Raw genomic sequence first — 12075 nt, 5'->3', positions numbered from 1 at the left:
GTTTAAGAGCACCAGGCCCAAGAGGGACCACTGGGAGACACCATTTGTGACTGGCTTCCACCTGGACATGGAGCCGTTGACAACAACCCTCTGGCTGTGACCATTCAACCAATCCATTGAATATCCATTAAATAGATCAGCCTTGAAATTTTTTCTTTAGCTGCACTGCTTAACATTCATTGCATACTGCCTTGTTGATCCTACTTACAGACAATATTTGCCACTGTTTTTTGTTTTTTTTCCCATTTTTCTATTCCTGTTTTGTGTCCACTCTGTCATTATGGTGCATAGTGAGTGAGAGTGCATTTTGCTTCCAGTGAGTTGTATAGTTTAACTTCTGTGGCTATTACTAATTTAACTGAAGTAGGTTTGGAGTATGTTGACAGAGCAGAGAAACTCTTACCTGATTTTTTTTTCTTTTTTTTTTTTTTTCTGTCATCATTGGTAGGATTTTTCAGATACATGTAGAGACATTCACCCTGGCAGCCTCATCTCTGAGAATGCAAGTGTCTGCAGCCTTTACTGTTTGTATGCACTAGGTACAGCATTAGCATTTGCATCATTTTGTCAGTGTTGCCTTTTCTAAATGCCCTTTTAAAATAAAAGAGTATCAGCTCAAATTAACTGCTCTTGATCTGTTAGCTCATTAGAGCTGCTAAATCTTATCTGGGGCTGTTTTGGTACAAAACACATTGGCAGGTTTTTCAAAGTTAATTGCTCAGTCTTTTCCTTTACAAAAGAAAACAGCCTCAATTGTATGTGAATGGGACATTTTTTATTTACTTTCTGGCAAAAGCAAACCAGTCAAGGAAAATAATGTCCTTCTTGAACAGCAAATAATGAGGACTTTTAGTTGTTGGTGTCTATTGCAGATAGAATGCCTCCAGCCCTAAGTTTCATACTTTGACAGCAAACTGTGAAGGTATTCATTGCCATTTTTTAACTTGAAGGAATAATTGCTTGGATTACACCTGGGCAATTCTGTCTTCAGCCATTAGCTGTCCCATCAAAGGAGAACTTTTTGCCTCTGACTTTGCTGTATGAACTGTTTTGGAATAACTTTTCAGTTTTTGAATGTGTAGATAAAAGTAGCATGCGTGTTGTTATTGTCCTTTGAGAAAATGTGCTTACATTGAGAAGCTCAAAGCTTTTTGATGAGTGGACAAAAACAATATGATCTATACCTAGGATTATTTATCATAGTTTTATTGTTTTACCAGCTCAGAAAATATGTTCTCTAAACTTAATGGCTTCTAGAACATTATTTTCAGACTCAGTTTTCATTATAAAGAAAGTTTTGAGGATGAAAAGTGAACAGAAAAGTCTAACATGAAAAGGCAAAGAAATAATGATAAATGTCTTTTTTATCTGTTCACATAATTTCACGGGGACCTGTTCATACTTGTATGAATATGCCAAGATTCAAAGTTGTTGAAGTTGTTGACAAGAGCTTGTGAACTGGAGGTTTCACCCATATCAATGAAAGCTGTTAAACTCATTAATTTATCTAAGTGAGCTACAAAGCTGTCTAGTTTTCTACTTGTCAGCGTGTTCTGTGTTAATGAGTTTGAATGCACTATTGCACCATCTGTGAAATGGTGCTATTTTTGGATTGTTTTTTAAACCTGATCCTGCTCTTTTTGTTGGGTGCCATTTTACTGTATAATTCTGATAAATGGTAAACAGTCCTGTATTAACTTCTTGCCTGAGGTTCATATTCACAATTTAGAAATTTTCATGTTTGCTTTCAGATCATTCTTTTCTACTAGGAGCCTTAAGTAACAGACTAACTAGATGATATGGAAAATGCTTATGTATCTGGTCAGTTATATCATTCTTCCCAGCAACTCTGCTGTCCCTGTTTTGAGATGAAGGAGTGGAAATACAGGCAGTGTTCAAAAACATCTTTGATTTAGGCAGTAGTATAAATATATTTATTTTGTGTATGTTTGGTTTTTTTGTGTATAGTGTTCGACAAATATTACAGTTACTTGAATAGGCACAGTTGATGCCAACATTTTCTAAACTATCAATGAGACAAAAAACTTCTCAAATTTTGTTGAGGCTCTTTGAACCTTCCATTTAAAATATCCTTTCTTATTTCTGACACAGTGGTTAGAATAGATGGCCAAAAATAGTCAAGACCTTTGACAGCAAGTTCTCCTGTATTTTTTGACCTCTTGCCTAATGCATATGGGTTTTTCTCCCCCTCTTTTTATCCACAGTAAAGCTTTTGCCTTTCCAGCTTGAAATTGCTTTTGTTTCTTCACTGCTTCTGGGATTATTTTTTTTCTACTGTTTTCATCTACTTTCTCATGTTTTTCATTTCTTGCAAAGTTTATCAGTGTATGGATATCTGATTAATAATAAAATATGTTTTCACTTTGTAATGGATTTGGCTGGGATGGAGTTAGTTTGTTCATAGCAACTCATAATGTGCTGCGTTTTTGATATATGACCAAAATAATGCTGTCGACACACTAGTGTTTTAGCTAGTACTAAAATATACTGAACTTAAGTATTGAGATGCTACATATTGATATTCTGCGGGATATTCTTTACTGAGAGGAACATAATAAGTGTATTGAGCTGAAGTTAAACTATCAGGAAAGTTTTCCAAATAATAAAACATATTGCTCTTTTTTATAGATCCCTAAGGGAAGTAATGAATCACATACCATACTGGAGGTTTAAAATTGCAGTGGATAAACAACTATAAAACCATATCGAAACAACAATATCTGTTGGTCTAAGAAATAATTGGTAGATGTAATTGACTTCTGCTGTTCTTTGCTTCTGTGATCAGCAACACACACCGATTTCTCTGTGATTGGTTTCTCATTGAGATGATCCTTCATCTTTTTCAGGAGTCATCAAGCTTTACTGGTTGCTGAATTCCTCTGTGCAGCTAATATGCTCCTTTAATACATAATGATTGCCTTCTCCTTAGAATCACAGAATTGTTTCAATTGGAAGGGATCTTTAAAGGTCGTCTAGTCCAACTCCCCTGCAGTGAACAATGATATCTACAGCTAGATGAGGTTCCTCAGAGACCCATCCCGCTCTTGCTTACAAGTACTCCATTCATATTCTCAGTAAAATTCATTTAATAGAGGGTTTATCTACCTAAGAAAGTTGTTATGATTTAAGTAGAGTTATGTAAACACTTATTTCTGTTTTTGTTTGATTAAACCAAATTGAAGTTTCTTGTTAATGGGTTGGCAGGAGATGCTATCCATTCTCTTTGTCCTAAGAGAAAGCTGAATGAGTTGAAAAATGTTCCTGAACAGGTGGAAAAAAAGGAGATGCTGGAGCTTCTGCACTGCAGTGGGATGCATTTGGGGATTTTGACTGTTGCTGGATTGGATCAGTTCCCCAGCAGCTGTCTCTGTGCTCACTATGTTTTGAGAACAAGAGAACATGTAATTAATTTAACCAGCCTCCCTTTCCCACTCAGCAGCATACGGGAATCTCTGGCAGTTACAAGGGTGGATGTTTGATGTCTGGGAAATGGGATTTGGGTGGAAGATAGATTACAGCAGTGGACAGCCCGGATTCTCTTCTCTGGAGTAAATCACTTTGCACTAACTAAAAGTTTTTTTAGTTTTGATTAAACAAGTGCCTGTGTCAGTACAGAGAAGCTTGCAACAGTTCAAGTTCACGATTTAAAGCAATTTAAGTCAAAAAGTACAACTTTTTAAGTTAAAAAATAAGCATACTCAGGCAACTTAAGGAGTTATCCTTCATCTGAATATTTCTGCTGGAACAGACTTTGTAAGTGCTTCTGATCTGTTAAAATTAACTTCTAGTGGTTCATCAGATTTTATTGCAACAGTCTAGATTTTCTTTTAGACATTTTCAAGAGAGCCATAGTGAATTGGGAGCCTTCACAATTCTTAAAAATGACTCCTTAGCCTTAGTTTAAAACTTTCCTAACATCATCTGGATTCTTATTTACATGAATTCTCTTTGCAAGTAGTGTGCCAGTCTCTGCAAGAGAAACAATTACATGTATTCATTTTGACTGGCTATTCTACTGTCTTGCTGCTATGAAATACCAGTATATTTTAGGGAGAAAAACAATAATTTGAATGAACAGTAGTTTAAAAACATGCCAATTAGGGATGTATTGCTGTGCCTGTGAAATGTATTCCAATTATGAAAGCAGGGAGCAGTACTCTCAGTGAATGACTTGAACAGAAGCAAAGCAAAGGACAGGTGAACAGCCTGGTTCAACAGAACTTTGAAACTATTGGTTTATTCGGAGTTGACAGTTTTCTTCATCAGCACAGACATGACCGTTCCTTAAATGTGTTAGAAGATTCAGGCACTGCATTATATTTCTTGCACAAGCACAGCCTGAATTGAAAATGCCTGTCGCTAGATAGGGAAGGTCAGTCTATTAGTGTGTTAAGTCAAAGTGCCAGCTGTTGAAGTGCTGAGCTGACTGCTTAGCAAGAGAGATGCAAAGTGAGGCAGTTTATCTAAATAAATCTGTTTATGAGTAAGCAAAGACTCTTACAGTTTGGAGAAACTTTGCTTTGCTACTCTGAGTTGCATATAGTTCATTTCTTCCTAAATCATCTCAAAATCTCTGGTGGATGCTTTTATAATGCAGTAAGAATAGTAGCAGGTGAATTGTCCCAGTTGTGAAAGATAAAACACTGATTTTGACTCTCTGATCTATAGTGGCAACAATAAAATAATTTTTGCAAGGTAGATATCTAAATTACTGAGATAGATAGCTATCCTGTATTATGGAAAGGGAGAGCCCAGTACTCAAAGCTGAAGTTCATCTTTTTCATTAAAACATACTTTTGTCTCCTGCTGTTCTTTTCCTAAAAGTCCTTCTAGTTGAGGTTGTTTTTCTTGGTTTGTTTTGGTTTTTTTTTTGTTTGTTTTTGTTTGTTTGTTTTTAATGCAGAGAGAGTTGAGGAAGAAAGCAGCTGTCATTAGGAGGTAAGATGTTTTTGGTTTGGTGATTTGATGGAGAGTAGTTGGATGTTTTTATGATCTCTTTCAGGTTACACACGGAATGTGACACAGTTGTGCTTGTACAAAAATGTATTGGTCATGCATGCAGCCTCAGCTTCTTACCAACAAACTGCTTCTGGAAGATGCATACTCCTCTTAGGAGGAGGGAGAGTTAGGCCTCAATTTGGATTAGTGAGTGGATTTTAAAGTTCAGTACCAGAACTTGACTTGACGTAGAGAGGAGGGCTTTGTGTTTTGCGTGTGTCACTTCAGTGTTGAGAGTGTTCATACAAATATTCAGCTCTAGTTGAAGATATATAATCAATAAATCAGATTAATTTTCTCATTCACCTGTTGTTGGTCAAATCTGTGTGCCACGTTTTTTGTGTTAAAGGAGTTTGTGCAGTACTCATTGCCTTCCTAGCACTTACGCATGAGCTGAGTCTAGCCCTGTTAATAGATTTTTCTCAGCTCGAAGACAGAAGCTGAGATGCAGGCCTTTGCTTGAAGTATTTACCAGCTTTGTATTTATTATATTTTTATTAAAAAAAAAAAAAGAATTCCATATTCTAAAGTTCATAGAGTTGCAAGGTAAACATGAAAATATCAGCCTGAAAAGTCTCCTGGTTTCTCTCATTACTCTCTCGTTAAACAGACTCCTACTTTTTAATGGTTTGAAAAGAAGACTTGGGAGTAGCATACTTGGTGTTCCTATCATGGTTTTGCTATGTGACCCTAAGCAAAACAGGGAAATTTCTGTTGTTATAATCACATCTTTTGCTTCAGTCTATAGTTCTGGATTTTTGTTAGCTAAGCATGCAAAATGACTTTTGTCCACAGGCATAGCAAATCAGTTTTTTCTAAAATTTTCACTAAATTAGTGCCCACTAAATGCGACCAGTGTAATCAACTCAATCAACTTTTGTATTTGTTGTTTAACTGTACGTAGAATAGCCTCAGCAAAACACAGTTCAGTAGGCAGCTTGCATGCTTATGTATTCTTTTCCTCTATGGAGAAGATGAGATGTTGGTGGTCCAGTCCTGCTGTGGAATTTTCGAAGATCTGTTGTTGATAGTAAAGTAATGGAGGCTGTTCCATGAAGGAAACATGGGAAAAATACATTGTTTGTAAGCTGCCACCCACCCTTCATCCCACTGCACAAGCGGCGTGTGCCAGAAAGCGATCATTTCTTTATATTCAAGTATCCCTTTGAAGTATTGCAGTGAAATGTTGCTGTTAGAATTACTCGGTTTCAGTATCGGTTAATAAATTACAACTGTTGTAAGGACGTAAATGGAGATATAATGGGACTGTTTGTGCTTATAAAGCAGTAATAATTTCCGGAACCATAGAAATTTACAGTGAAAAATGGTTGTTTAGGAGAGGAATATGTAAATGAATTTTTCTAATGCAGTCTAAACTAACTCCCACATACTTTGTTTCCTTCTAGTTTTCTATTTAATTAGAGGAATTGCAATTTATCCAAGTGCTGGTTACATTGCTACCTGTGCTGCTTTAGTTTGTGCTTGTTCTCTCTCTCTTTTTTAAGAATTGCTGCTTGTCTCTAGCTCCTTGTCTCTCATGATCTTGGAACTAGAATCTCAACTGAGTATTAACAGATTACAAAATGTTACTGAGATTAAAGCACAGCCATTTCCATGTAGCATGTCATTCCACTGCTTTTGCTGTTTATGTGTTATAAACATCACAGCACACTACAGCTTTTGCTGTTACTGCTTTGTTTTTATATATTGTTTCCTTATCTCAGCACAGCAGCTACAGCCTTTTATAAATACACACCAAATACTCTGGAGATTGTGTCACCTGCTTTAGATTCAGAAAAAAAACAACCTTCTGAAATTAATTGGGTTCATTTATAATTTTCTTTCTTCAATCAGTTTTGAGCTTTCCTTACTCATTACCTCTGGAATATTTGCATAATGCCCTAATTTGCCACAAGAGTTTCTCTAGCCTGTGTTTCCAGCCACTTCATCTAATACAAAGAATCTTTTGAGGATAAACTTGAAACACTTTTTAAAATTCTTCTAATTCTTCATTTGTAAGCACTTCTAAAAACAAATTTCAGTAAGGAATTCCTCATTTGCTTTAAAGTGAAAGATCTTCAAGGAAGAACTGAACTGATCACTTATGTGTTATTTCAGATGAGTGTTTTGTGGACATTGTTGCTTTCCATGTAGCAGGTCCAAAAGTTATCCTGTTTAAGAACATGAAGACATTCTGAACAGCAGAAGATGGGGGATGATTTAAAATTGCAGGCCTTCAAAAGGCAAAGTTACAACTCAGGAGTTTGACTGGGCCAAATAAACTGTTTTGAACCTTAGCATTCAACACTGAAAAAGAAAAGTATGTTTCTGTCTATTGATTCAGTGTAATAGTTGGGAGCAAAGCCTAATCCAAAGAGATTGTGGCACCATTTTCTGTTAAATATGATGAATAGTGAATCAAGTACAAGGATAAATAATCCTGAAGTCACTGGAACATGACTTCAAGGAGAACAATAATTTGTTCTTTAATGATTAAATCGTAAATTGTTCCAAGTTTGTTTGCATAATTTCCACAAAAATCCAGAATACTATTAAGATAATTTAAGAACAGAAGTGTTTCTGGGAGTTTAATTTTTATTATTAGTTTTTTTTCTACTTTCTTTATTTGTATAAGTATCACACTGTTTTTATTAATGAAAGGAGAAAAAAATTCCCTTTAGGGATTCGTGCAGCACACCTTGTTTTAATAACATGTGGCTTTTTCTATAGCAGCATTCATTTCCTTCTAACTTTTCTGTAATGTTCATATCTATTGCCTGCATTTCTTTTGTACGTAGTTATATATATATTTTCTTTGATGTTTGCTCTTTAGGTAATGATTCTGACGTTGACCTTGACAGGAAGGAAGATGAGCGAGAAAAAACTCCAAAGAGGCCCAGAGTACAGAAAACAGAGAAAACTCCATCAACTAAGGAGACTGAACAGGTTCCAGGAGCTAAAAATCCTATAATAAGTGTGGTTTTGACAGCCCATGAAGCTATTCCAGGTATTCAGAATCACCAATTAGTTAATCAAATTTGTTTCTGTTTATGTTGACACCATATAAAAGAGTAATTTGTTTAAGACTGAAATGCTTAGGGTACCTGCTATCTGAAAAGTCAAATATTTAGTTCTTTGGTCATTTTGATACAGAAACTCTGTGTCTGGCAGCTGGATCATTTTAGAGCTACTGTTACATTTCTTCATTGGTGTCACAAATGCTGGGAAAGGACTTTGTGGACCTGAATGTATTTATCTGCATTAATGTGAGTTATGTTTAGTCTCTGTGAGTGGTTTTAAAGGAGAAACTAAAAAATATCATTGAACAAGGAAGAGTATTTTTCTCCTGTCATATCTTTATTTCAGCTCTTGACTCTTTGTATATTTATGATAAATATAAATCTGATTATGAAAACACAGTTTAATATATATAGAACTTAATACTTGTGTTCACAAATAGATTGACAGAAAATATATAAATATATTTGAAAATCGAATAAAGTTTTTATTCAGTAATTAAAGATGCTTCATCTCTAGTTTTGTGTAGAGTTTTTGCATCAAAGGATTTTGGAATAATTTCAAACTTAGACTTGTATTTGCCTGTTGATATAAACCTGGTACTTTCCTGAATGACAAAATGCCTTTTTGGTAGTTTTGTGCATTATTTTTAGCTTTGTAGCCTTTAGTGCTCTCTTCCCTATTGCTAGCAGTTCTGAATAGTTGTTTTGTGTACAGATCTCAGAACAATTAGAATGTATTTATTTATCTTAATGTTGTGCGTTGGAAACTGCCTAGATTTTCACTAACCGCAGTCCTGATCCTTTTGTTTGATGTGACCTTGAGCTCTTTCCTACCTGTTGCTGAGCACTCATTTTCCTCACTGTCTCTCCCAGCTCTTTTGCCTCTTTCCCACTGTATTCAGCTTTTCCTTCCATCCTGGCCCCATTCCCCTCACTGCAAAAAGAAGGCTCCCTTTTATGTCTTCTGTTACTTTGTCCAAAGGGGAACATGTGATGATTGGTTAAGGGTATCACGTAGGTGTTGGTTACTGGATTTATACACGAATCATCACCAAACAGAACTTTTGGGGATGAGCTGTAATTTGGGTCTTCGCTATCCAGGTGCTAACTTTTATGAACTTTGTAACAATTTTTATCTTTGAGAACTCTACCTTTTTGTTAGTTAGTAAACAGTTTTTCAAGAGGGAAAGAAAAGATATGATAGATAGTGCTATCAAAGCCTCATTTTCTTAGGAAACTAGCCTAACGAGGTGAATACAGACAATAAAAATAAAGTACAATAAGCATGTGAAGACAGAGGAAATTAATATTTAGAGATGTTTGTTGCCTTAATTACTTCCTGGCAATTTTTTTTTTTAACCTTTGTGTTTTCTTCTTTTTATGGTTTTTGAATTACATAGAATATTAAAAATAACTTCAACTTGGGTGCAATTTGTGCATAGTAGGTTTCATTCAAAAGACTGTGATGAATTGAAGAGATTGACAGTCAAATGTGGATTTGCTGTTGGTTTTGAATATCTTTTCATTTATTTGATTGACAGTAATCTTACTAATTTGGAAGTTCCCAGGTAGAATTTATACAATAAAAAGATAATTGCTGTTACAAAAGTTATGAATTATCATCTAAGCTTTCAGCATTTGTAAATTCTGGAAGGTATTTTTAGCATTTTTAAATTCTGTTTGTGACTGTGGTCAGTGGCTCTATGTTGAGGTGGAGGCCAGCAATGAGCAGTGTCCCCCAGGGGTCTATACTCTATAACATTTTTATCATTAACATAGGTGATGGGATTGAGTGTACCGTCAGCAAGTTTGCTGATGACATCAAGCTGAGCAGTGCGGTTGATACAGCAGGAGGAAGGGATGCCATGCAGGGGGACCTTGATAAACTCAAAAGGTGGGCTCTTGTGAACCCAATGATGTTCAACAAAGCAGAGTGCAAGATTTTGCACTTTGGTCAGGGTAATCCCAGATATGTATACAAACTGGGAGAAGAAATCCTTGAGAGTAGCCCTTCTTAGAAAGACTTAGGGTCTTGGTTGATGAAAAACTTAACATGAGCCGGCAGTGTGTGCTTGCAGCCTGGAAGGCCAATGGAATCCTGGGTTCTGTCAGAAAAGGGGTTGGCTGGCAGGGTGAGGGAGGTGATTGTCCCCCTCTACTCTGCCCCACCTGGAGTACTGCATCCAGGTCTGGGGCCCCCAACACAGGAAAGATGTGGAACTTGTGGAGAGGGTCCAGAGGAGGGCCATGAAGATGATCATAGGGCTGGAGAACCTCTCCTCTGAAGACAGGTTGAAAAAGTTGGGCTTGTTCAACCTGGAAAAGAGAAGGCTGTGGGGAGACCTCATTGCAGCCTTCCAGTATTTAAGGGGAGTTTATCAACTTTTACGCAGGTAGATAGTGATAGGACGAGGGGGAATGGTTAAACTAAAGGAGGAGAGTTCTAGATTAGATGTCAGGGGGAAGTTTTTCACTGAGACAGTGGTGAGATGCTGGCACAGGTTGCCCAGAGAGGTTGTGGATGCCCCATCCCTGGAGGTGTTCAAGGCCAGGTGGGATAGGGCCCTGAGCAACCTGATCTAGTACTTGATCTAATGGTTGGCCATCTTGCCTGTGGGATGGGAGTTGGAACTTTATGATCCTTGAGGTCCCTTCCAACCGAAACCATTTTATGATTCTGTGATATTACAGAAGTAGTTAGCTCCTTGATGTCTCAGAGGAAAAAATTCTAATTTAGTGTAATGATTATTACTTAATTTTTAATTTATTATTCTTTTGTTTTGTCATTAATTTAGTCATTAATTTCCATTCATTACCATTCTGTGATTCTCTATTTTATTGTCAGTGTCAGCACTGCACAGTACTGCCCTCCCCATGCCCTGATTTCAGTTGACACAGTGTTAATAGCTCACTGATGGTCTGGTTGTTGCTGAGTGATATGTGTGTGCCCTGGGCCACTCGGCAGTGAAGAGTCACTGCCTTTATAGCGTGGGGCAGGAGGTGGGCTGTGAGTTGGACATGCCTGCTCTAGTCCAACCCCTCTGCTACAGCAGGGTCCCCATATATTCCTGTCGTTTGGATCATTGGACATGTTTGTGCATTTATATGATAAACCACATCAGGAAATGAATTATTTGCAGGAGTTGAGAGGAGGTTTAGATTTTAGCTCGATTTCTGACTGAAACACATCTGTACTTTAGTGCTGAGCTCCTATCCCAATGGGCTATGGTGCAGAATTTGTGTAATAAGGGAGATGCAGCCCTTATGGGCTGCCCAGTGGCCGTGCAGGAGAGGTGAGTACAGGAAGTATAAAAGTTAAAATGCTCTGGTAATGTTTCATTTGAAAGCCTAGAGTTGAATTCTGGTCAACCGGCAGAATCTTTGCTGCAGAGTTGAAAACATTTTATTAAAAATCAGTATTCGAAAAAAGCTATGTTTAGATCCACCCAGTTTGGTGATCAACAGTGGTAATATAGTCTGTTTATTTACAGGACTGGCTTATGCTCCATCTGATACAAAAAGCTTCGATACAAAGCTCACATACTCCTAAAGTGCCTCTTCTCAAAGTATCTCCAGTTCCTACTTTAAATCACTCCAAGCGCCTCGTGTCTCTGCTTTCTCCCTCATCTCATCTACTGCACTACTCTCCTCAACACAGAGCCCTTAAGTCTTTCACATATGCTTGTTGGGTATACCCCACTTATTTCTGTTTTCCCTGAATACTCTACCTTCCGTTTTTTCCTTTTGCTATTCTAGTTTATTATTATTATTATTGGTTTTATTTTTCTTTGTTTGTATTTTTGTTTATTTCTTTTTGTTTGAGTATTTATTTTTGTCTTTTTTTTTTTTTTTTTTTTTTTTTTACAGAAACTAGATTTTGTCATTTGGTAGCCAGCTTGATTTCTTTGGACTTTGTATTTTAGTTTTGTTGTTCTTACAGCTGTTGTTTCTTTGGTTCTTTATAAGCCTGGTCTCTAGATGGATCATAGAATCATAGAATTAGCTAAGTTGGAAAAGACCTACAAGATCATCCAGT

The 12075-nt window shown here is 36.7% G+C and overlaps 1 protein-coding gene across 2 annotated transcripts in view; it reads left to right on the top strand.

Moving 5' to 3' along the window:
• ZFAT (zinc finger and AT-hook domain containing) overlaps window positions 1-12075 on the top strand; it is a 129279-nt gene that overhangs the window by 67714 nt on the left and 49490 nt on the right. For both annotated transcript variants that reach the window (XM_021386724.1, XM_021386723.1), the window contains exon 5: window positions 7853-8026. In XM_021386724.1, the coding sequence (XP_021242399.1) occupies window positions 7853-8026 (174 nt within the window). The remainder of the gene's footprint in view (window positions 1-7852; window positions 8027-12075) is intronic.

The sequence above is a fragment of the Numida meleagris genome, chromosome 2 (assembly GCF_002078875.1).
Source record: "Numida meleagris isolate 19003 breed g44 Domestic line chromosome 2, NumMel1.0, whole genome shotgun sequence".
NCBI lineage: Eukaryota > Metazoa > Chordata > Aves > Galliformes > Numididae > Numida > Numida meleagris.
This window is presented reverse-complemented; position numbering and strand designations above follow the sequence as displayed.